This window comes from Poecilia latipinna, unplaced genomic scaffold (genome assembly GCF_001443285.1).
Source record: "Poecilia latipinna isolate Pla-1442-1.1 unplaced genomic scaffold, P_latipinna-1.0 Scaffold1685, whole genome shotgun sequence".
NCBI lineage: Eukaryota > Metazoa > Chordata > Actinopteri > Cyprinodontiformes > Poeciliidae > Poecilia > Poecilia latipinna.
Window position 1 is genome coordinate 59564 of NW_015114301.1, and position 24985 is coordinate 84548.

At 40.1% G+C, this 24985-nt stretch overlaps 2 protein-coding genes across 8 annotated transcripts in view; one reads left to right on the plus strand and one right to left on the minus strand.

Moving 5' to 3' along the window:
- The window catches only part of LOC106964521 (FERM, RhoGEF and pleckstrin domain-containing protein 1-like), a 66574-nt gene extending 47676 nt beyond the window's left edge, over positions 1 to 18898 (plus strand). For 2 of the 7 annotated variants that reach the window (XM_015060083.1, XM_015060082.1), the window contains 16 exons: positions 127 to 195; positions 284 to 377; positions 2267 to 3368; positions 6830 to 7008; positions 7674 to 7763; positions 9219 to 9352; positions 10986 to 11067; positions 11153 to 11390; positions 11487 to 11818; positions 12068 to 12157; positions 12376 to 12458; positions 13604 to 13716; positions 13953 to 14116; positions 17305 to 17412; positions 17922 to 18073; positions 18153 to 18898. In XM_015060083.1, coding sequence (XP_014915569.1) covers positions 127 to 195; positions 284 to 377; positions 2267 to 3368; positions 6830 to 7008; positions 7674 to 7763; positions 9219 to 9352; positions 10986 to 11067; positions 11153 to 11390; positions 11487 to 11818; positions 12068 to 12157; positions 12376 to 12458; positions 13604 to 13716; positions 13953 to 14116; positions 17305 to 17412; positions 17922 to 18073; positions 18153 to 18234 — 3112 coding nt within the window. In that variant the 3' untranslated portion in view covers positions 18235 to 18898. Of the gene's footprint in view, positions 1 to 126; positions 196 to 283; positions 378 to 2266; positions 3369 to 6829; positions 7009 to 7673; positions 7764 to 9218; positions 9353 to 10985; positions 11068 to 11152; positions 11391 to 11486; positions 11819 to 12067; positions 12158 to 12375; positions 12459 to 13603; positions 13717 to 13886; positions 14117 to 16006; positions 16129 to 17304; positions 17413 to 17921; positions 18074 to 18152 lie in introns of all 7 variants that reach the window. The other 5 variants (XM_015060087.1, XM_015060085.1, XM_015060086.1 and 2 more) reach the window with 5 other exon arrangements.
- An 814-nt stretch (positions 18899 to 19712) lies between these two features.
- On the minus strand, positions 19713 to 24584 carry rdh1 (retinol dehydrogenase 1). The gene is made up of 6 exons (XM_015060089.1): positions 23849 to 24584; positions 22517 to 22552; positions 22080 to 22410; positions 21244 to 21502; positions 20506 to 20669; positions 19713 to 20423 (listed from the first exon to the last, which is right to left on the minus strand). Exons 1-6 carry the CDS (start codon positions 23849 to 23851, stop codon positions 20197 to 20199), a joined length of 1020 nt encoding a protein of 339 aa, XP_014915575.1. The 5' UTR covers positions 23852 to 24584; the 3' UTR covers positions 19713 to 20196.
- Positions 24585 to 24985: the final 401 nt, after the last annotated feature.

The following is a 24985-nucleotide window of genomic DNA, read 5'->3' on the forward strand; positions in this document are numbered from 1 at the left end:
TTTTTTTTTTTTTTTTTTTTTTTTTTTCTTGTCTTCGACAGGACTGCAAGCATTTAGCTTTCCTAATAGTCTACTACCGCCCTTGTGTCGACACTCATTATTATTTCTCATGTGCTAATGCTGCAGCGGTCGCACACAGAAGCAGGTGATTGATTATGTGAGGGAATCAGAGTTCAAGAAGATCCCATTTGAAAGGTAGAGTCGAGACACACGCTGGGCATTCCGAGTTCAAGTAAAGACTTTCACGATGTAAAACACTGACCTACATCATCCCATCTGCCAGGAAACACAGCCGGGTCCGATACAGCAGTCGAGTTCAACACAACAGTCGCCTGTCGCCGCTGCCTTCTCCTCGCCACCATGAAGTGCCATCAGAAGTCAGTCTTTCTATGCATAAGAAATGTACTCAGAAGATTATTTGTTGCTTTATATAGATATGCCTGTGTTATTCCTCTTTAGTTATTCATGAACTTTGTCTATGAACTTATAAACTTACCTTTTTGCTTGGTTTGAAGTAAATATTAACCAAAAGCCCCAGTGATCCATAGTTGGGTTGGATGAATTCATTGTTCTCTGCCTGACTGTCTGTTGTTTAACATAAATAAATAGAAGTGGAAGCTGCTGAATACTATTTTGCAACACTTTTCACACACTTTTCTTTTTCCACATTTTGTCATGTTTTTGTCAACCAAAAGCTTCTGTAAATTTCAAAGGGGTTTTATGTGATGGTTCAACACAAAGCAGTGCATAACTGTGAAGCTGAATGAAACGGTGCATCATTTTAGGAATATTAAATGAATAAAAAGGGAGGCTTCCCCATTTTCCTCTAATACGCCCAAGTCAAATCCAGTTGCACCCTGAATCCGCCGATACATAATCTAATGTTATTATGAAATAGTGTTAAAATACTGAAATTCCAGCTCAATACTGAGATAACTATGCAATATTTAAGGTGATTGTTGATAGATAATGAAAACAATGACAATGGTTTTATTACATTCTGATTAAAGATGGAACCTATCTAACAATGTAAACATAGTTATTTTATCTTTATACATTTTGTTTCCATTAAATTATAGAAAAATTATCAGCCATTTAGAAAACAATAAAAAAGATTGATTCGTGTTGAAAAATGGAAAATAAAGTAAGCAGTTATGTTTTTCCTCCTTGGCGTGATTTCTGTGAAACTTTTACTTTGTAATTATCAAACTGGTAGGTTGCCGTGGTTTCAGTTTAGTTTTTGTTTTTGTTTTTTGCCAGTTTTTGTCAGAATCAGTCGGGGTAAACAGAATCAGGACCCTGTCTGTTTTGTTTCATCTTGACACATCTTTTCTTCAAATACAATTGTTAGCTTGCTAAATTAACATTGTTTATTAACATCAAAATGTGGAAGATGTTTGACTTTTTTTCCCAAATACTCAATCTTACACATTTATCTAGCCCCTCAGTGCAGTTCTACTGAACAGAAAAGCAGTGGTGCAACTGGTACTTTAATAATTTAGCATAACATCTGCTCTGCACCATGTTCAAACTTTCGCTGTTGTGGAAGTAGAAGTGTTATTGACATTTTTAAATGCCACATAAACATCTGAGTGTTCAGGTCGGCTTTGCGGACACGTGCCTGTTGCACAGCTTACATACCGACTTATCGACATCTTTTCCTCTTCATCTGTTGCACAAGAAAAATACCGCCTTACGATAACTTTACTTTCATCTTTTTTAACAAAGAAGGTAGCTAAGGCTCTTATGGGTGCACTCACTATATCAAGGCAGTTTTTCCTTGACTCTGAAGGGAACAGAGAGTTGAGTGTCTGTGAGTCTGCTGTGGAAAATTGTGCATTAGTTTGGGGAAATGGGAACAACTCAGTAAATGTCAACAAACTAATTATCTTTGATATTGCTTTTTGTATGAAACTCCAGTTGACAATCTGCCAAGACTCAAAAAAGTGACAGTTTGCACCACTTTGTGCTGGTCTATGACATTAAACCATAATCGCACCAGTCTGCTTGTTACCATAAATGTTCACTGGTCGTGTTTATTTTTGCGTCTTTATTTCCTCTCAATATCATAACATATCATTGTGACTAATGCTAAATTAGCAACAGCAATTTTTTATTTGATCACTTAAATGTACATGCAATGTATTTAGTCATGCAATTGAACTAACAGGATATTTTCAGGCAAGGAAGAATTGGACTTAAAATCCCCAGTTGTTATTAATGACATAATTTCTGAAACTCTTTTCTTTTTTTCCAACTCTCTCAGAGTGGTGTTCCCGAGGACTTGTCCTCTTCTTCTCCTCCTCGGCGTCACTGGAAGGAGTCGGTGCTCGTCAGTGCCGAAGACCCAGCGGCTTCACGGACTTCAAAGATGAGCCCGAACCATCAAAGAAACGGCCACGAAGACAGAAAGGAGTCCGTTTCCAAGCCTGAGGAATCAAGAGGGTCTACACAACAGATGTCCCCAGAACATCCGAGCCAAGGTCCAGCATCTTGGTTTGCCAAAGGCAGCAGCTCAGCCACGAGTTGTGTAGATAGTGAGTTGAACATGGGAAGGGAGCAGGCCAGCAGAACAAATCAAGGTTATGGTGAGGACTTCAATTTGCGTCGGGGTTCAGGTTCCCAGCAGGAGCATTTACTGGGCAAGACGCAGTACAGGGAATCTCCTTTGCTCAACATGAACCATGAGCCATATCGGTCTCTCACGCAGTCACGTCCAAAGTTTGACCTTAGTCCTGGTTACAGCACAGTGGGGGAAATCAGAGGCCATAACAGAGAGAGGCAGAGCAGCAGCCCCCTCCCAGGTCAACATATGATTGGCTCAAGGAGTGTTGTCTCCAATCCTGCCAATAAACCCACCCACCAAGCTCCTTCTCTCTCTCACGCTGAGCAGAATGGCTACACGTCCCTCCTGTTTAATGACACAAGATGCTCCCCCCACCCGAGCCGATCGCCTCGCTTACACAATCTCCAAAAAGTACATCACGCCCCGTGTGCAGACCCGCATCAGGGTGCGTCCCCACCAGGGCCAGATTCACGCCCGGTCATGTCTCGGGCCGAGCGCATGGCAGCTCTCGAGCGGCGCATGACGGCCAACGGCCTCACGGCCCCGGGGAGGTTCCGGGCCGGAAAGAAACGGTTAGGACAGGTCGGAGTCAAACACGTGGAGGCCGTGCAAATGTGTGAGGGCTCCACCACCAGTGGGTCAGAGTCAAGCGAGTCTGAGGGAGAGGACAGAGGGAACTGCAGCAACAGTACGGTGGAGGCTAGCGCTCCTATACCGAGAAACAAATTCTCCTTTGGGAGCCTCCAGCTGGACGAGGAGGCAGAGGATGAGGATGGATGCCATAATTTTAGTGATGAGGAAGGTGAACAGATTTTCAACTGTTGACACATTAACAAGCCAGAGAAGGGAGTCTGAAGCTTGTCTCTGGGAATCCTTGTTGTGTAGGAAAGTTTTCTTCTGCATTTCAGAGATTCACTTGTTTCTGAATTATTTTAGGATACCAAAACAGACACTCACAGCTGCCTTGTTAGGTAGCCACACTGAGTAGTTACCTATTGAGCACCGCAGAAAATGTGGTCCTGATTATATCAAAGTGAAAGGCATATAAATGGCGAAAATGTTGACTTTTAAGAAAGTTGCAAAAAAACTGCCTTTTTAGTGCCTTTAAACCTCTGTCAGTAAGATATGTGTCTATTATTGTCTATAATCACATGGAATGTCTCCTTACGGTTTTCCATCAAGCACTGGCTATCGTGGCTTTTTTTTAGTGCCTTGCAAAAGGATTCATAACCGTTGAACTTTTTCACATTAATGTCAAAATCTTCTGAGATTTAATGCTGTGAACCAACATAAAGTAGTACAAAACTGTGAAGTGGAAGCCAAACAATGCAGAGTTCTCAATATTCTTTCACAGATACTATCTGAAAAAAGATACACATGCATTTGTATTCAGCCCCCACGTCCTCTGATACGCCTAGATAAAATCTAGTCCAACTAACTGCCTGTCAAAGTCACAAATTGATAAATGAATTGGTTCAATAAGAATAAATGTGAAAAGTATGGCAGATGTCTGTCTTCAAATTTGATGCAACCTCACGAGTCAACTAAATCCTAAATATTCTCTTTTTATTTGTAAAAATATTGGGAACCAGATGTCCTTTTCCTTCCGCTTCTAATTTACGTGCAGCTTTTTGTTGGTCCATCTAAAATTCAAATAAAATTAAGTTGGTGGTGTTGTCATTGCAAAATATACAGATTTAATAGGTTTAAACACTTTCGCAAGGCACTGTATTGCTCTGTTTTTAGGACTTAAAATTCCCTCTGGTACGTCATCAGTTAAGACTGAATTGGCATTTATCTGTAGCTATCTAACAGGTCATCTTTCTGTCTCGGGTGCAGAATTCAATGACATCCTGCAAAAAATATCTACAGTTGATCTGTATTCAGCATTTGTTTGCAGAGTCAGTTGTTCCTTACCAATCTGGTACCAATAGTTTGAGTCCTGTCTTGTTTTGAAATGTCAGCACTATGCTAAACATACCTCATAGCAACAAGTAAAATAGATGTAATGTGCATGTGACGAGCAGCTTCTTGATCAGGTTTTGGTGAATGTAAATGTGTGCTGTAAGATAATTTCTCATTGTCTTGCATGTTTATTATAATTTTCTTTTTTTTTTTTGCAATAGTCTAAGTAGAGTTTGCAAAAATGGCACTGCACTTTTTTGCACTTGTGTCTTTTTTCTCGTGGTTTTTAATTTGCAATAATCTCCATGTTACGCATGTGTTGTTTTCCCTTTTTTGTGTCCACTGTTCACTGTCTGCATGAAGCTTTTTCTTTTTTCCTCTTCTGTGCATTTCTCTGCTGTGTGGAGGGGGAAGCACGGTTTTCATTCTGTGGGTTCCCTTTTCTGCAGTGACCTGATCACCTGACTCACCATTAGATTATTTTAAAGCAGGGAAACAAGAGCTTGGCAGTGTCTGTGTTTGTGTGAAAGACACTTTAAGGGCAACATTACCTCAAAGTATAAAGCCTCTGGGTTCATCCATCATAGCAGGCTGCTTTTAGTGGTGCTCCTTGATATTTTTAGCTCTGGCATAGACACAGATGGTGATTTTATGAGGTACACAAGTATGCAAAGTAGTGCGTAATGAAATGGAAGGAAAAGGGAGACATGGTTTTACATTTTCTTTACAAAAGAAAATCAAGAATCAGTTGCTCTTACTCCGACACCCTCAATCGAATACTGTCATTTTCCTTCCACTTCACAACTATGCACACAATCAGTTGACTACGTGTTAGTCTGTTACATAAAATCCATTGACATATGTTAAGGTTTGTGGTTTTAACTTGACACAATCTGGGAAATATCAAGGGATATTAAAACCTTTGCAAAGCGCTGCAGGCTTGATTCGATTAGCTTCCTGCTTTTATACCCGTAACTGATGCAGCATGAGTAAACAACCAGATCACTGCAGAACCAGGGACATTATGAGGAACACTAACCCATGTAACATTCATCTTTGCATGTCCCAGCTGTACGGGAAAGACTCTGTTTGTTTGTGTGCGTGTGTGTTTGTGTGTGTTTCCAACCACTGGTGTCCTTCAGGGTGTGTTCAAAGTCCAGGTCGGTGGCTTGATGCACATAATCCTGTTCTGTCCTACCTGCATGTCCTCTGCTGTATGTACTGTAATATACATGTTGCTCTATCTTTCACTCTGCTGTAATTTATTTGTTCATTTCCTGTGTGTGCAGCGTGTGATCGGAGAATGTGGCTGTAAATCTAGGCTATTAAAAGCAACCTAATAAACAATATATAAAGCATTTTTACGGCTCTCTGTCACATGGTGAAATTAGTCTTTAAACTGATTTCCATCTGCTTGTCTCTGTAATGTTTTCAGCTGCGGCTGTGAATATATTACCCAAAGCCGACAGAAATCAGATCAAGATCAGTTTGTATTTATATGAAATACAAACTGAAATATTTATTTATTTATTTATTTATTTATTTATTTATTTATTTATTTATTTATTTATTTATTTTTGACAGATTTTTCATATTCTTTTCTGGTGCTTGATTGCCGTTGGTGTTTGTTTTTCGTAAAGTCTGGTGTCAGTAGTAGATATTAGATCCTTTTCATCCTCTAGTTTTTGCGAAATTGTTATTTCACACTCGTCTGTAGCATCGGTGCAGATGTTGTTTGTGTGAGTCATATTATCGAGGTGGTAGTTCTTAAACTAGTTTGCGTTCTGTTTTACCCCTGCTGATGATGACACAGAGAGAGACAGAGAGGGAGTTGGGCGTGTTGCAGCCACAACATAGTAAGTAAGCTGAGTGAACGTTGTCGGAGCAGATGACAGTAGTTAAGTGGTTCTTCTCGATCAGCCTGCTGTTTGTGTCAGCTTGTCCCTTTATTGACGTGGCGTAAAACGGCTGTCGTGAATTCAAAGTGAGTCATGACTGATTTTTTTCTTTTTTTTATTTCTTTGCTCTCGCTAAACAAAACCCCCCTTACCAGTTCTACCTCACTGCATTTTATGATTTAGCATCAGTGGATTGTTAAATAGCTTGGATTTCATTAGCACTCCGTCATCTGATTTGGTTTAAATGTTATCCTCAAATGGTAAAAAAAAATCCACAAAAATGTCCAATTCGATTATCTTCCTGCAATGTGGCAAATTGCACCCGTCTGTGCTAAAATGATTTAAATAGAGAATATTTTCCTCAGCTCAATTATGTCCCTGTCTTTCTAAATTAACACAAACTGACATTTTCCTTCCTCCCTCTGGATTTTTTTTTTTTTCTTCTGTGGCTTCACGACAGGTGTGGCTCCCCACAGCCCTCCGCCGTCCGGACATCCCCACGGGATGGTGAACGGTCAGAAGTCCCTGGAGTTGTGCAGCCACAGTCTCGACGGCCGTCAGCCTTCGCCTCTGACCAGCCCGCTACTCAACGACGCCTGCAGCATTCGCACTGATGATGAAGATGAGGTCCGGAGAAAGGTTTGTAAACTAAGCTCCCAAACATTTAAATCAGTGTCCCTGAAAAAAAAGAAAAAGAAAAAAGCATTCCAACCACCTGACGCTTTGCCATTGGGATGGTGTTTTCAGGGTGTTTGGCAGTGTGACCACTTTTGGTTTTTCATGTCAATAGTCTTCCACCTAAGTTGTGGACCTCTGCAGCTCCTCCAGAGTCACTGTGAGCCTCTCAGCTCCTCCTCTAATGAATGCTGTTAAAACCCATGTCTTGCTAGGTTTGCGGCCACGGTGCGCTCTTGCCACTTTGGTTGAACAGTTCTTCATGAAATGTTCAAAACTAAATAATATGTTTCACAACTCACCTCTGTTTACAACTTCTTTGCATATTTAACTCTGACCTTTACAGTTACATATTGGACTTGGAGGCATCAGAGTAAAAAAGGCTGAATTTAAAATTAAAACATTTGTTTATAGATTTTTATTTAAAACAAGTGTAAGACCCGTGCATTATTTCTTCTCATGTCATAATCGGGCTCTGGTTTGTGTTGGTCAATTGCATAAAATCAGAATTAAACGCATGGAAGTCTGTGCTTATAACCCAAATCACAAGGTACTAAATATTCTGATGAATGTAACTAAAACCAGGTGCTGCTACCTTTTCAGTATCTTCTCTTATGCTTGCTATCCAGAGGTTTCCCACTGATCGAGCCTATTTCATCGCCAAAGAGCTGCTGACCACAGAGAGGACATATCTAAAGGACCTGGAGGTGGTGACTGTGGTAAGATGGCCACACGTCGGCATGCCTCTCTGCTGCTTGGTCTCCCCCATACGCTCGTCTGCTCGGGGAGAAGCACTCTCATTGTTCTGGTTTAGCAGCTTCGTTGCAACACGACCGCCAAATCACAGAGATGGGCAGCGACACACAAACACTTTGGCAGAAGCGATTTCATTTTTTATTCATTCCCCACTCCCGAGCTCCGAAATGCATTTATCCATGTCACACGAGGTGGTGAATACTAAACTGTGTTTGTGTTTAAAGAGGATGTTGGATTTAGCGGCGTGTTCCCTCTGTGCGCGCCTCGCTGATTTATTCGATTCTCTCGGATTTTATTGGCTGGATGCAAGCGCGCACACCCGGCTTCGTTTGATACCGTCTCAAAGTAAACCTGGCAGATAAACAGGATATTAAACGTGTGTATTGCTTCTTCATCTGTAATTGAGGATGGTCTTTTGTTGCCTGATTTATCACATGAGGAAAATGGTGGCTTTTCTCATTTTAGAGACTTTACTATTTAGCTTGAATTCTTTTTGTCATTTAACTGTATATGTTCATGTGTTTGCATGCTGTTATCTCCTTCCCACATGCTGTTTGGTGTTGCTTCGGTGTTGAGGGTGAAGTCATCTGAATAACAGCTGGAGCTTTGTCTTCAGCCCTTATAAAGAAACACTTACTTTTCCAACAGCCCATTTCCCTTTCCCATTAGAGCTTCTGAATGAAGCTGCTCTCAGTCCCGTTCTGCTACACAAAACATGCTTCTTTTACCACCAACCTGTCCTAATGAAACAACTGAGTAAGAATGATTATTGATCCTTCTTTTCAACCTCAGTCAAGTGAAGGATTTAGAAGTTGTCACAAAGCTTAAAGTTCATCAACAGGAACACAGATAAAGGGGATTCCGGAAGCAAGTTTCTGTCATCGTTCTAAGCAAGTTTCTGTCATCTAACTTTATTTGTAGAGCACTTGTGATTCAGTCAAGTTGCAGAAGTGAAAATCAGGAGGGTGGATAAAAAAGCACTACAGAAATATATTAGATAAATTATTAGCTGAAGTAATTAAACAGAATAAACAAATGATTATATTGGTGATAGAGAATGAGGCTGTGTGGAAACTTAATCAGATTAGTGAGGAAAGGCTGGAGATATACATGCATGCTTTTACGCGTAGCAAAAGTTTGACTTGCTACCCTGATTGAGCCAATAGAGCATGATAACACTAGAATGCTGACGGTAAAGTAAACGTATTAAAATTAACATTAGTATGGTAATACATAAAGGTTGGTATTAACAGTTTGCAGAGGCCCAACTAGAGTCCCCACTTGAATCTGATAGTGGGGAGTCAACCTCTGTGATGAAATACCTGAGGCTCAGTTATTCAAGATACAGTTCATCTAAATAATGAGACTGTAAAATCTGTTCCCATGTGCTAATCTGCTTTGCAATATGTGTTTTCCAGTCTTTCCAGAGTGTTGTGGGACAAGACGAGGAGACCCCTGACTCCCTGAAGAACACCATCCTCTCCACCTTTGAGCCGCTTCACAAGTTTCACACTGGTTTCCTCAGGGAGGTGGAGCAGAGGCTGGCTATTTGGTGAGCCCCATTTCACTTTTAAACTACACCCAAGATCTTATTTGAAGGCTTTCAGAATGCAGTTTGGATTTGGTCCAATTTATCAGAATTTGTTTCTATTTTTTTATTTTTTTTTTGAAAAGGTAGCAACCCAAGCAGCTACCATCTCCATTGCTCCAAAAATACTGGCCTGTGCTTTCCTGTGGGTTTGTGCTGTCTGATGTGCTCTAATGATGCAGTGCTTTATTGGGCACACACACACACACACACACACACACACACACAAAACCCCACATGGAGACTGTGAAGCATAAACACAGTCAAGCTGTTACAATTTGCAGGCGTTTACTGGTGATGGTCAGATGCTAGAACTTCACATGGAAGCTTAAAGTGATAGCGCACTTTACTCCACTGATAAGAACTACAGTCAGACGTGAATGCAAATCTCCTTGGCCTACATAATGTCTTTTGCTCTTGGCTTTGCCTATTCAAATATAAAGGTGAAACTGTTGTGAATGTCATAGGGAATTTGTCTGGTATAGATGAAGCAGGATGTCTTTTAAACACAATTATATTTAGTAAAAATAATGAATAACCTTACTGAGTACAGTATTTAGATCACTAATAGCGCACAATCCTGTGTGGGTGATTTCATGCTCAAGGGAGACACCTGCTGGTGGAACACCAAATTTTCTTGGTTTTCCCTTTTGTAGCTGTACTGGGAATCATATTCGAATAAATCGAGTTAAAATCTACAATTTTTTTGTGGTACAGTTGATTAATGTTCTGCTACCTGCCCACATTAATATTAATAACATGTATTGATGTATATTGGAGGTGAAGTTAACTTAATAAAATATATGTTAAATGGCACTTTTTTTATATTTCACATTTAGAGCCACAAATTAAACATTTTCTGCGTATTTGATGTCATAGATCAAGAAAAAGTACTGAATTCTTTTGATGTGAAGAGTAAATGGCAGACGATTTTACCAAGAAACACAAAAGGCAGGTTAGAAGGGTCAAATTAAAGAGTCAACTTTGTTGTGGATCATTTAAGAAACAGAAAACACGGAGAAGAAGATATTTTGGTCAGATAAGATTGAAATCGATCTTTTAAGTTTGCATGCAAAACGCTACATGTGCTAATATCTAATCCGGCACATTAGATATTAGCATGAACATGCCATCTCTGTACTGAAACATGGTGACGGCAGAATCATCCTCTGGGAATGCTTTTGTTCGTCAGTAACATGGCAGCTAGTCAGAGTTGACAGGAAGGCAAAGAATCCTTGAAGAGGCAAAAGACTTCAGGCTGCGGTTGAGGTCTACCTTCCAGCAGGACCTGCAACAAACATTTAAATAGACTCAGGGGAGTTGGATAAAAATACATGTCACACTTGTCAAACTTTTATTTGTTAAATTTGAAAACCATACATCTTTTTTTCCCCCCCCCTGTTTTGAAATTTGTGGTTGCGACATGCCAAAAAATGTCAAAGTGCTCAATCTGTACATCAAAGGAAAAGTTAGTTACAAAAGATAGAAAAAAATAAATAAATAAATCAATGAAATATTTGTTCTTTAGCTTTAAATCTTGCATGAGGTTCTTGTGTTTTCGTAAAACTGCAAAACTATTTCATGCACTGTTGCGCAGGGAAGGACGTTCCAATGCACACATTAAAGGAGACTGCCAGCGCATTGGAGATGTGATGCTGAAAAACCTTCAAGCTTTGAAGGTGACTCCTGACCTCAGGTTAACGTCGTTGCTTTTGGAAAGCAGCAGTGTTATCATCCTCATGTATCACACTTCATGCTTTGCAGCCTCTGACAACAAACATGCACAAGCACTCTGACATCCTCCTCGAGCTGGAGAAGGCGTGCAAAGCGTCCCGTAGGGTGGAAAATTTATGCAGAGACTTCGAGCTGCAAAAAGTGTGCTACATCCCCCTGAATGTCTTCGTCCTGCGACCTCTCCACCGCCTCATCCACTACAAGCAGATCCTGGAGCGCCTGTGCAAACACTACCCAGCAACTCATGAGGACTTCAGGGACTGCAGAGGTGACCAGAGCTTTCAGAGACTCATTCAGCATTTTTTTTTTTTTTTTTTTCCTGGTTTAATCTAGCAGCCACGTGATATGCGTGGTTGTTCTCCAGCTGCTCTGGCAGATGTTTCTGAGGTGGTGGACCAGCTCCAGGGGAGTCTAATCAAGATGGAGAACCTCCAGACGCTGCTGGAGCTACAGAAGGATTTGCTCGGTGTTGACAATCTTGTGGTTTCTGGTCGAGTAAGTCTGAATTATAACTGGAAAATTATTTGCCCAGCTTTTAAGACATGCACACACCTAGTATTTCATTATTATTATTATTGTTATTATTATTATTATTATTATTATTATTATTATTTTTGTCTTTTTCAGGAGTTCATCAGGTTAGGCTGCCTTAGCAAACTGTCCGGAAAAGGCCTTCAGCAGCGAATGTTTTTTCTGGTAACGTTCATCTTTCTTCAGCTCCTAACACTAATCCAATTATTTAGCTGAGTGATCTCAGCAGAATGAAACGGCGCTTTCATCTGTTCCTGCTTTGCGTTATCCAGGTGGGGTTTGGCAGCTTCGGCGCCACAAACACGCAACACATGTCCAGTTCAACGCCTTAAAAACATGCGCAGATTATTTATATAATACTCTAATGGTTTTTATTTCTCTCTCTGTCCCGCTCTCTTGTTTCCTTGGCGGCAGTTTAATGACGTCATTTTGTACACGAGTCGAGGGATGACACCGACCAATCAGTTCAAAGTGCACGGGCAGCTGCCTCTCCGTGGCATGACAGTAAGTGCTGACTGGCTGTCACCAGGTTGTCATTACTACAAGAGGAGCTGCGCCCGTTTCCCTCTGAAAATACACACACTGTCAGGACAACCAGAACGTACATTTCCTTTTCATCCTCTCTCCTTGCTCCTCTCCCACTCTGTCTATTTTTGTTGCCTGCTGTCCCAGATTTTTGGAGCTCTTTAATGTCTTGTTCTGCTTTCTTTGTGTTCCTCCAGATCAGAGAGAGCGAGGAGGAGTGGGGTGTGCCTCACGCCTTCACCCTGGTTGGACAGGGACAGTCGGTGGTGGTAGCAGCAAGGTAAATAAGAAAGTAGCTACCCTGTTCTTTAAATTTATTAAACTAGTTGCGCAAGTGATAGGAATAGTAAAACAATAGCATCGGGGGAATGTGGAAAATGGGTTGAGCTGATTCAAAACAGCAGATCTTTCACCTATGGTCATGAGAAAATAAATAAATAAAAACAAAGATCCTGGATACAAGCAGCTAAAATTGAGCTTCCTCCATAGAGGTGCTTAGCTCACCCATCAAGGGTAAGAAGCTCTATGGACTGGAGTTTGGAGAACAGCCACAGCCACTTTGTACCAAAAGGAGTGCAGATAAGGGAGCACTGGCATGTAATCAGGATGCCTTCTCTTGGACACGTTCCACTGGGAATGTAGTCCTGAACATCCCCAGAACTTCCTGGAGGGATTATTTATCCTGTCTGGATTCGTAACAAATTACGATCCCGAAGGAACGAGCAGTGAGGTGCTACCAGGGAGAAGGATGTCTGTGTTTGCCTCCTTCGTAAATCCTGCATGTGCTAAGGGTTTACAAATTGTTTCATAACTGATTATTGTGCTATGTTTTCATTATGCGAAGCACTTTGAACTGCCTTGTTGCTGAAATGTGCTCTTAAAATAAACTGTAACATAATTTTCACTTTATTTGTTTTGTGTGTTTCTTCAGCCTCTCTGAAGCCAGATTTATATTTCTGGTATAAATCTGTGCTGTAATTACACATATTTCACGCAGATCAAAAATTTCATTTCAGCGTCCATTTAGTCGTTTTCATCAGAAGATAAATCCAAATGTAAACCCAGCTGCATTCACGTGTGCCCACTTCTCTTTCACGTTATCTATTTTAACAGCTCATTTATTTGCCGTCTTACATTAGTTTGAGCTTCTCAACACCTCCTTCAGCAGCCATCTTGTCTAATCTGCTGGCTGGTGAAAGGTACATATCAGTTTATTTAAAACCATTTTTACTTCAATGACTTGATTGGATCTATCCAGTTTCCATCCTGTGCTGGTGTCACAGTGGGGCAGAGTTTAAAGTGAATATTTCCCAGAAAGGCTGAATGAAGAACACACGTCGTTCCTGTGCTGCTGCTGTTAGCAGAACTGTTTGTAACCTCGAGGCAGAGTGACATGTTCCTGCTTTCCCTCCATTTGTTACCTAGTTCACTGACAGAGATGGAGAAGTGGATGCAGGACATCAAGATGGCGATAGAGACGGCAAAGACCAGCAACGGTCCCACGTCGGACGTGCTGACCTGCACGCTGACTGATAACAGTAAGTTGGAGGATGAACAAAGAAAACGTATTGAACTATTACGATATTTGTGCTCGGACATTGACATTTGTGAACGTTTTGCTGTGAGAAAGAAACGGTAAGTGAGCAGAACAGCTGAGACCCTGGGTCCACGTTGATTTCAGGATGATCTGACGCTGTCTGTGTTTAAGCTCCTCTCTCCCCTCACCAACCCTCCCGCTCCTTGTCCAGCTCTAACCACCTCCCGACTTTCCCAGAATGCCCGGAGGACTCCTCGGCGGAGGCAGAGTCCGAGGACGACACGTCAGCTTTAAATACGTCGCTGGAGAAGCCCGCAGCTCACCGTGGCAATACCATGGTGCACGTGTGCTGGCACAGGAGCACCAGTGTGTCCATGGTGGACTTTAGCGTAGCTGTGGAGGTATCGGCCAAAGCTCAGACTTGCCCTTCCTCCTTTTCCTCCTCCTCCTCCTCTTCCTGCTGTCCTGCTGTTTTCTTCCTCTGTTTCCCAGTCTGTGCTGTATATCTGGATTGACTTTGGTCTCTTACTTGGAACAGTGTCCTTCTGTGCTCCTCTGGAATTAACCTGTTTCCTTGGATTAAACAATTAGCTATCAAGAACCAACAGGAAATTTCACTTCAGTAATTTTTTTGAAAACAAAAAATTATTTTGTAGAAAAGAAAAATGGTGGGAAGTTCAACGTAGAACGTCAGCAACTTTAAAAACACACAAACAAATTACCCTTTTTTTATATATATATATATTTTATGATTTATATTTTTTAATTAAAATATGACACACTGTACCTTACTGAACAAACATTTTCACATTTGGTTACAATCAAAAACCCAACTGTCTTGTTTTGTGATTTTAATTAATATACCAACACAAAGTGCAGCATAGTTTTGAGATGGAAAGGAAATGGATCTATGTTTTCAATTTCAAGATACTGGTGTTTGTTTTTTGTTTGTTTCAATTTACTTTCAATTTACTTTTACAGAAACTCTCTATCCAATTTGACTGACATACTTTTATCAGTCAGATTGGATAAAGAGCTTCTGTAAAAGTGCCTTTCAAGTCTCGCCAAAGATTCCCAAATGGATTTGGGTTCTCGGTCTGAACTTCTCCATTGCAGCTCTGGTTGCACGTTTTGTGTTGTTCCTGCTGCTGAAAGTGGAACGTCTACACCAGTTTGAATTTTTTGCAGGCTCTAGCAGGTTTTCTTCCGTTATTTCCCTGTGTTTAGATTCCCTCTCCCAGAATAAGAAAACCACCCCCACAGCATTCTTCTGCCACCACCGAGGTGGTGTGCTCAAGGTGATCTGCTGGATTAGTTTTCCACCACACAAAACCTTTTGGATGGAGGCCAAAAAACTTCAAGTGGACAGACATGCCTTAGTACCTTTTCAGGTGTGTCACAGTATTTCTATTTTTGGATTTAAAAAAAAAAAAATAGAAATACTATTTGGGAGTATCAGAGTGGTGGGTTTTTGAATTTAAATACACCCCACACTTTCCAGATATTTATTTAAAAAACAACAACAACAACAACAAAAAAACGATTTTTCCTTTTCCTTCCCTTCACCATTATGCTCTTTGTGTTGGTGCATCACAGAAGTGACAAAAGTCAGAGGCATACATACTCCCATATAAGAACCAATTTTGAAATATTTTAAGGAAAACAATTGTTTTCACTTTATGGATTTTAAACATTTTCTCTTTGTGTACTCACCAAAACAACTGCAGACGGCAAATTTTCCACATTTAAAAAAAAAAATATATATATATTTACAACCCAGTTATCTGAAATATTCTCTCTGGTGAAAAATTTGCATTTAGTCTTAACACGCTAAGAGTTGCTTAGGTATTTTTAAATGACTTTAATGTCGATCTTCATGTACAGTCAGCAAGGTTGCCGTTTGAACTTTTCCCTCATGTAGCAAAGAGCACTCAGCGTGATGTCCAGATCTAAACTCGGAGCTGCTGCTCTACTTGCTTTCTTGCTGCTTCTTGAACATAATATCTCTGAGTGTCTCTAACTGAAAGCATTATGTTGGTTTGTTGAATGTTCTTGTCCTACATTAACAGAAAGGATCTTGATTTGTGAGGTAGCGTCCTGCACCAGTTCTGCTCTCCCTCTGTCGTCGTAACAATGTCCTCTTCACAGCTTTGCCTGGACACACTGTCTGCCTTGGTGTTAACCCCTGCCACTGCATGCTTATGTGTAACCTACTCAGTTTCTGTGTTTCTGTCCCTCCCGCCCTCTCTGTCTGTTTCTCTCTCTCACATCTGTGCATTCCTCCGTGATAGAGGAGCCTAGTCCAGTCAGGGACAAACAGGCCCCGAATGGCCAGGGACCAGTGCCTCTGTCTGTTATCTGCTGGTACCGAGTTCAGAGCCTCTCCTTTAGCGAATCCTGCAGGAGTCTAGAGGTAAAAGAGCCAGGCAGACAGGAAAGGCACCTGTTTGTGTGCTTGAGGTGCCGACAGAATGTTTTTCCAAGTTTTACACATTTGCTTTTCTTTCAGAATCATCACAGAGTTGAGTCAATCTGGTTTTTTTTTGTTTTTTTTCTCCAACCCTAAAAAGACAGATCAGGCGTTGAAGTGTGACATGGGGGAATAACAGATTTAAGAGTGGAAAATATTACATGTCAGGACGAATATGGGGAGTGTTCACCTGTATTCAGATGAATACATTAGATAAGGTTTTTATCTTAAACTTAAAAGATTCAAACAATTTCAGATGCATTTCTAATGATTATTTTATTTATTAAGGAAAACAGCTGTCTGTAATATGAAAAACGAATAGCTTGTTTGACTAATGAATTGAACTGATTAAAAAATATTGAAGTTAGTTAAAATATCTCATACCCTGACCCAGTCTAAAGAAAACAAGCACTCAATAGACTTATGTAGAAAATGTCTTTTCTTTTTCCAACTTCAGTTCTTGTTTTCTACCAGCCATGTCACGTCTAATAAAATATAGTAGAGATCCAGTTTATTTCTAACAAGACATGCAGTTGTTAGGCTCTTTTAACTATGAAACACTTCCCAAAAAGACTTCTATTTCTGTGCCTCAATTATTTTCCAAAACAAAAAATTTAAAATGTCTTTATTCCTTTCAAGAAAAGTAGGAGTTTGACTAAACAAGTAGGTTATTTATGTAGCAAATAAGATCAAATCTAAAAGGGGTGATTTACAGAACCATGACATTTTTATCTAGGTAGTTTACAGTGTATCTTGAAAGTAACCAGAGCTTACCCTTTGTTCTACATTTTGTTTTGTTACAGCCTTATTATTAAAATAGTTCAATTATTTAAATTAAGACCAAATGCACTGTAAAAATCTGCTATGGAAAAGAGAAAGAAATAAGAAGCTACCTTATGTGTTAGGACAGTTTTGATTTTTATTTGGTTTTGGCAGAAAAGATTGAGAAAGGATTACATAGAATATGAGGAAACAGCACTATTTAACCAACAGCAGGTTTATTGCTTTGTACACATGTTTAGAATTAGCTTAAATGTGACTTTTTCTTCATGTTTTTTTGTTGACCGGTGTCGTCGTGTCACTTCCTAATTAAACATGTTCCTGTCCTGTTTTGACCAGAATCAGCTGTCGGGAAACCTGCTGCGAAAGTTCAAGAACAGCAACGGGTGGCAGAAGCTGTGGGTGGTCTTCACCAACTTCAGTCTGTTTTTCTACAAATCTCACCAGGTGACTAACAAACACAGGTCAATGCTGTTTGCACAGTGAACCCTTCCACTTCTCTCTCTCTCTCCTGCCGTTTCCCCCTCCTCCAGCATCACATCTCGGTGCAGAACATCAGATAGAGGTGCCATGTTAGCTGCGAACACATGTTCCCGTGCACGATTTTTATTCATGCTTCCCGGACACACACAAAAAAAAGTGTTGGGGAACAACATTTGACCTGAGTTTAGTCAGGGTCACTTTGCAGACCAGAAAACTACGGAGAACATGGAATTTAATTCAATTCCCAGGTCTGAAAAAGGTATTGGCGTTTCCAAAGTGTATTCCCTTTTTTATCCACCTTACAGTCTCTAGGTTTTGCAGCCTCTATATAATCTGGCCACTGTAGAAGTATTTGCAATGGGTTTATTGCAAACTTTGTATTTATATTTCCAAAACAAAGCTGCTGTTTGTTTGCTTTTAACCAACCTAAAAAAAGTACATTTTGAAATTCTTTCTATGGAATCTTCCCACAGGATGATTATCCTTTGGCCAGCCTCCCTCTGCTGGGATACTCGGTCACTGTTCCCGCTGAAAATGAAAACATTCACAAGGACTACGTCTTCAAGCTACATTTTAAGTCTCATGTGTACTACTTCAGATCGGAAAGTGAATACACTTTTGAGAGGTAACTCTGTACTCTTTTTTTTTAAAATTCATCTTTAGTGTTTGATTCGTTTCTCTAATAAGTCCTAATTCGCTGGCAGGTGGATGGAGGTCATTCGCAGTGCTACGGTCTCCTCCAGCCAGGCCCGCCTCCTGAACAGCAAAGATCCGCACCCTCACTGATTCAGTCGGAGTTGATTTTTTTTGTTTTTTTTCCCCCCGTATCGCATATGGGTGGCATCTGCCCGTCTCGTCCTGCCCCGTCCCTCAGCGACACTTTGCTTTCCTTCTCTACACATCTGGGACATTTATACATGTGTACATGCACAGTTTGTGCTCTTTATTTTTTAATGCTTTAAATGGTGACACGTCCGCTGGTTTAGACTGCATCAGAGACTGCGTTTTTATTCTCCAACTCTAAAACCTCTTTTTAACGGATGTCATTTTATACAGCTTTTCTAACGGTCTGAATCACTTTCCAGACTCTGGTTTTACATTTTGTCATTTTTGCAGCGGGAACACGTGATGTAGACTCTTTCTTAGGCGGTAAAACTTCTCCCAGCGTTGTCAGTTTTGTTTTGAGCTTGAAAGTTCTGAGCTGCATTGTCAGTGCCAAATTGGTTTGTAGCAACGTCAGGGACTTTTTAAGGAGTAGGATGGGTCCCCCTGTCTGCTCATAAGAAACAGACCACCCTTTAACTGTAAAAGCTCTGCTCCCAGCTGGCCCAGCACAACATTGTTGTTGAAGAAATGGATGAAAGCATACAATTATTTTACTACCAGTGGTAGCTGCCATCATCACAAATGCTGTCTTAAATAAAGTCATTCTTCTACTTGCTGATCTTCATTCTATGGAAACTGAGTATTTTTTTTAAACCCTGGAGTTATTCAGCTGGATGGGACACGGCGATGTCTGTTCATAATTGCTGCATTTTGAGGGAATGTGGAAGTGAAAGCTGTAAGGATTGTGTGTGTGAAAGAGAAACAAAGTAAAAACTTTCAGATCAAAACCATTCGTCATCCTGACTCCTGCGTTCAGGTGTTGTTATGGTCCTGAATGAGGGAAGATATGCAACTAAGTGTTATGGAATGGAAAAAATATGATTCTGCTTGGAAGTTTCTGGGGTTTGTGTGTGTGTGTGTGTGTGTGTGTGTGTGTATGCTTTTGGTTTTTGAGACAAGAAGGTTTTTGGAAATTAAAGCTATACATACTTAACCAAGCTCAGATTTTTATTTTTATTTTTTTACTTTTATTTTGGAAGCAGGCAGAATGGTTTATGTTATCAGAACAGTACAGTGACAATTTTTGACAATATTTTAAATATGACCTGCAGATGGCGAAAATGTTGCTTCACAGCAACCAAAACTACAGGAATGCACTCCGAGTTTTCTTCTTTAAATAGTTGCATTACGTTTAAGGTAATAGCTCCATATTGATAATAACTAATCGTAACATGACATTTACACAATTCAACTGAAAAATGAACATCTGTCCAGAGGAAAATTTATTTAGAATTTGAAAGAAATTGGCTCAATATTGTTAATATCCGCAGATCTGACACCAGTTCATTGTCTCAGGTCATGAGAATGTCAGAAGTAACTTTCCGGTGTGGTTTTATTGCGCTAAACCAGGTGAAAAGACTGTACAAAATCCCAAGTTATGCAGTCAAGACTTGCGTTTGAGTTTATTAAACTCTAGTAATTTTTCAATGTTGTTGTTCCCACAACTGTCCAGGAGAGGGCAGTATTCGTCTAAACGATTTTGATTAGATGCTGAGCCCGGGTTTTTGAGATACTACTATATCAAGGATTTCTTCGTTGGGAAGCATGAAATGACATGGACAGTCATTTCTTTGTCATTGCTTAAAATTGGAAAGAAGAGGAAGCATATCATTCAGGTGCAGCTTGTACAAGTCAAGTGGGTGTGAGAAAATAGCTCAGCTATATAAATAATCAAAAAAGTTTAAAACCAAGACTATAAATAAGGTGGGAAAATCCTCCAAAATCCACAAAATTGCAGTGCATTTGCTCAGAGATTTTTATTTTATTTTAAATAATTCATTTCCAGGATATTTTCGTCCTTCCAGGGAATGCCAATAAACATTGAGGGCATGTTTTGCTACAGTGTGTATAACCATCTTTTATTCAACTGCTTGCTTTATCTTTAGGTGAGGGGAGGAGCACATTTACAACGAAGTCTGAGACAAATGAAGGCAGATAGGACAGAGGGATCCAGAAAAACTTGGCATCCCAGCCAGCTCCATAACGTGTGCGCGGATGCTGAGCAGTGAGAGCATGCTCCATGCACCAGGTAACCTTGGAGATATCCGGAGAGCACAAGATGTTCATAGAGAAGCCCTGCATTCTTATATCTGTAAAAAAAAAAATCAAGAGTTGGTGAATTAAAAGTTATTTACTTATTTGAGAATTTAAACGAGCGGCTTTTCTACTCACAGTTATCTAAATATGTGGCACCGTATGAGTCCTTAACGTCTTGAGGAAGGCGCGCCCACAGCCTTTTCAAGTCAGCATTGATGAGATCTACACTGGTCACACCGGTCTTGAAGAAACCTGGCTCAATGATGCTAACTTTTATACCGAAGTGCTGCATGTCCCTCCTGAGAAGATAAAGACAACATCTTTAGTCCCATGTGGACGATTGTCTCAAATTCATCTCAAACCACAACAAGACCAATGACATGCTCAATGGCATGAGCATATAATTAGTTGACTAAAATACTTATACTCACAATAATTTTTTTTTTCATTCATAAAATACCCAAAATATCAGCCAGAAACATCGAGGGGATGTCACTGCGGGAGATGTCAATGCCAGTATTATCTGTTGATCTAACTACTGTAGATTTCATATCCCTAGAAGCATGAGAAACGGTCATCGCCTCTTAGTTGAAACACATTAAACAAGACTCCTTTTCTACATGTCCAGGTCAGTTTTGACTTTTTCCGCCCTTAGAGACAGTTTGTGACCCACATCAGGCATTTCCTTTTCTTCAAGTATTTTGTTTACAGCAGACATTTGCTCTCTTCTAACCTTAGTGGAGCTGTTTTTAAAAAAATAACTGCATCTTTTAATCTGTGGATAAATCTGGCAATACTATCCAGGTTAGCGAGCCACATCTCTCACCTCTAATTTAAACACCTCAAATGCAGAGAATGTTTTCATTTCTCTACCTGAGGCTGTCAGAAAAAGCTTCCACACCCCATTTGGATAGACAGTATCCTCCACCGATGAGCGACAGCCTCCCCAAAATGCTGGCCACGTTCACCACTCTGCCCTTGGCTTTCTTCAGGAGAGGCAGAAACTGCAGGGTTACATCAATAACCCCGATCAGATTTACATCCAACACCTTTGCAAAGTCCTCCAGCTGCATCCATTCTGTCGGTCCAATGGGAACCGACCTGCCAGCATTATTTACCAGCCCCCAGAGGCCTGCGGGGGAAAACAGAGGACAATCAGCTAATGGCACTAAAAACCCACAAAACAAAGCTCTCCTGCAAAAGACGACCTTAAAATGTTCTTTGATTTCTTGCAGTTTGCCATTTATATCATTCTATCTGAAGTTGTCTGTCCAAAGTTGTGTAGGTATTACAAACTTAATGAGCACCGTACATGTCAAATAACTAGTTTGAAGCAAAAAAAAAAAGCATGTGTGAAAATGTTCAAGTCTTGTCAAAAAATGTCAAATAAAATTTGATCTAGGTTACATGAATATGCTTTGATTGGTTGTTCTGTTGGAAGCAGAACCCTCTTTCCAATCTTAAGTCTGTTTCAGCCTTTAGCTGCTTTTCTTCCAGTATTATGCTGTATTTAGCTTTTTGTGTATTTTACCATCGCCTACTTCCATGCTCATACTGAGGAAAAGCATTCCCACAGCATGATGCTGCTACCACCTTTTTCCACACTTAGAATGGCATTTACTCCGTTTCTGGTGATCAAAGTACGTACACAAAGTTCTCTGTCACTTTCACTACAACTGGTACCCCTGCAGTGGTCCATCCCCGCTCACCTCGCTCCCCCACCTCTCTCCTCACAAACTCCACGACACTCCGGATGCTCGCGCTGTCTGTAACATTCAGCAAGAGGGTCTTCAGTCTGGGGCTTGTCGCTGCTGCCAAATCTGCAGCACCTTTCTCTGTTAGACATCCAGCTATGACCCTGAAGCCTTTCTGGTCCAGCTGTCTGGCCAGGAGGTTCCCAAAGCCACTGTCACAGCCAGTGATGAACACATGCTTCTGACTGAAACCACCAATCCTGTAGGAATCTCTGATGTAGCAGCGGACAGCAGCGTAGCAGGCCAGAAGTAACACACAGGTTAAAACCAAATTTGACAGAAGAACCTGAGACAAAAAAAAAATATATTAAGATGCCAGTTTATTTACATATGTCAGAGAGGGAGCGAAGAGACGAAGATGTGGTGCAAAGATCAAATAAAAATAAACCTACCTCAACAAAACCGCTCACTGCTTCATCAACTTGCACCTAAGAGGATAAGACTTTAAATGACTGTCATTGAATCAATTCAGTTTTATCTTACAGCGTGACAATTTTGTCATGTTGGTCAAAATCATGTCAAAAATACTTACCAAATTATAATTGCATTAATAAATTAATGCAATATTTTTGTAGCTCAAGAATCAACTAAATATGCAATATTTCCATTTAAGGGGCAGTATTGTGCGCTTTCCAGGCATATGGTGCCGTTTTACCTTCAGTCACACACACGCGCGCACACGCACACACATTATAAATACAATTATATAATATTATATCCAACTTTGTTTTGTATGAACTTTTTTTTTTCCTCATTGTTTTCTTACTGTTTCGTGTTTTTTACTGACAATGAGCTGAGAGGTTGTTCATATTGCATCCTGCTGTCCCCAGTTTTAACTTAGTCCAAAACCATAAAAGAGAGGGTGGGAAGCGTGGGACATTGAACACACAACAGGGATTCCACATAGTAATAGCAGCTCACTTATTGGGCTGCAACAAGTTTTAAGGTACATTTCTAAAATTGATAAGTTTAGCTTGTTAAAGCCATGTTAAGTCATTTCACCAATTAATTGTACAACACACTAAAAGGAGTTTATCAAAAATACTGGACAACTGGGTCTATATAAGACATCATAAGCATGTATTTAATCATTAGTAGACTTCTGGTGACAAAAAAGTGGAATTTTATAGATTTTTATTATAACGTCATAGCAAAGCAGTCATATTTTGACATTTAAAAACACAGAATTAGTTTCTATATTCCTTTATACATAGAAAATCCCTATTTGCTTTATTATGACAAAGTCAAAACAAACTGAAGAAGCTAACTGTGCTTTCATTGAATTTTTTTCAACTTCTATGCATGAAAAGTCAAACTGTAAAAAATACAACTATTCAGAATAAACTGATTGGAGGCGTCACAAATTATACTCGATCTACAAACTGTAATACTTGCACCTCTGTGCTTTATCAGCATGTAGAAAACAATCAGCCTGGTCCAAGTGTATAAAGAAACAAAGGGAATAACGTAAAAAATATTCTTGTTTTGTGCACCACCACATCATCATTCTATTGGAAAGCCAAAACCAAGAAACCTCGATGCAACTGCTTTCATCTTCCACCAGAGGGTAGCAAATTTCAGTAAAAAATGTTTTTCTTTAAAAGTAAAAAAAAAAAAAAAAAAATCCTACATTTACCTCTGAACGAGTTTTTGATGATCATCACAGTTGATCATTTCCAACACGAGCACCAACAAATATGAAAATAAGAATAATGTAAACATACCATGGTTACAGCTCTCCAGAAGTAGCCGCTTCTCACCTTCAACTGTACAAATTAACCGAGCAAAACTTAAACTTGCCGGTGAAGTTTGCCGCTTTATCTGTAGAGTCAAGGTCCATAGCAAATATAAGAGAAGGAGTAAATGGTTCACCAGCATGGAATTGTGAAAGAGACCAAACAAGATTACATAACTCTGTTTTGATAACCGCGTTCCCTTTACCTCCAAACACCACTGACTTGGTCGAGAGCAAAGGTTACACAGCACCAGTAACGCGTTACAGTCACTTAGTCTGACTAAGTAACTGTAGTCTGACTACTGGATTTGAACTCGTTATTACTCGTTACTGAAAAAAGTGGCCCGACGTCAGTAACGCGTTACTGACGTCCCGCTGTCTTTGTTAATGTCAATATATTACCCGTGAATGACGTCGAGTTTCGCTTTGCGCTCCAGAAAACTGCAAACATCGAGACTAATACGAACAGCTCAATAATGTGAAAACAGCCACGAATGAACGAGTCCGTAAAGTTGTGCAACTAAACGCCATTATATTTAGTAATATTAAGATAAGTGTCACAAATCTATGCAGCGGGACATCCGAGTTGTGGAGCCGCAGGAGGAGCGCTGTGAGCTGCGCTCTGACACCAACGCAGGGCCGTAACGCAGAACCTGGACGATGGGGCGGGGAGGGAGGAAGGAGGATGGGGATGGGGGTCAAATATCCTATTTATAGTTTTCCAGACAATAGCGGAACACACAAAAACACGCAAAAATACTAAAGGTTTTGTTTGTAACCATTAAACAATCTGGCCTTCATTTTAACCTTATATGTAGAGAGACATTGTTGATGTTACCATTATAAAATAACTTGGAATTACATTATTGGCAAAGATCAATGTAATTTTCACAGATGGCGGAGCGTTGTTGTCAGCAGCTGCTGAAAGTAACTAAAAAAGTTACGTTAATGTAACTTAGTTACTTTCCAAATCAAGTTGTCAGTAATCTAAGTTACTTTTCCAAGGAGTATTCAGTAATACGATTAAAGTTATTTTCTCAATGTAACTATGCAATGGACAGTATTAACTTTTTCAGAAAGAATATAAGGGATCTGTACCAGAAATTCATGTCTAATCTCCATTTGA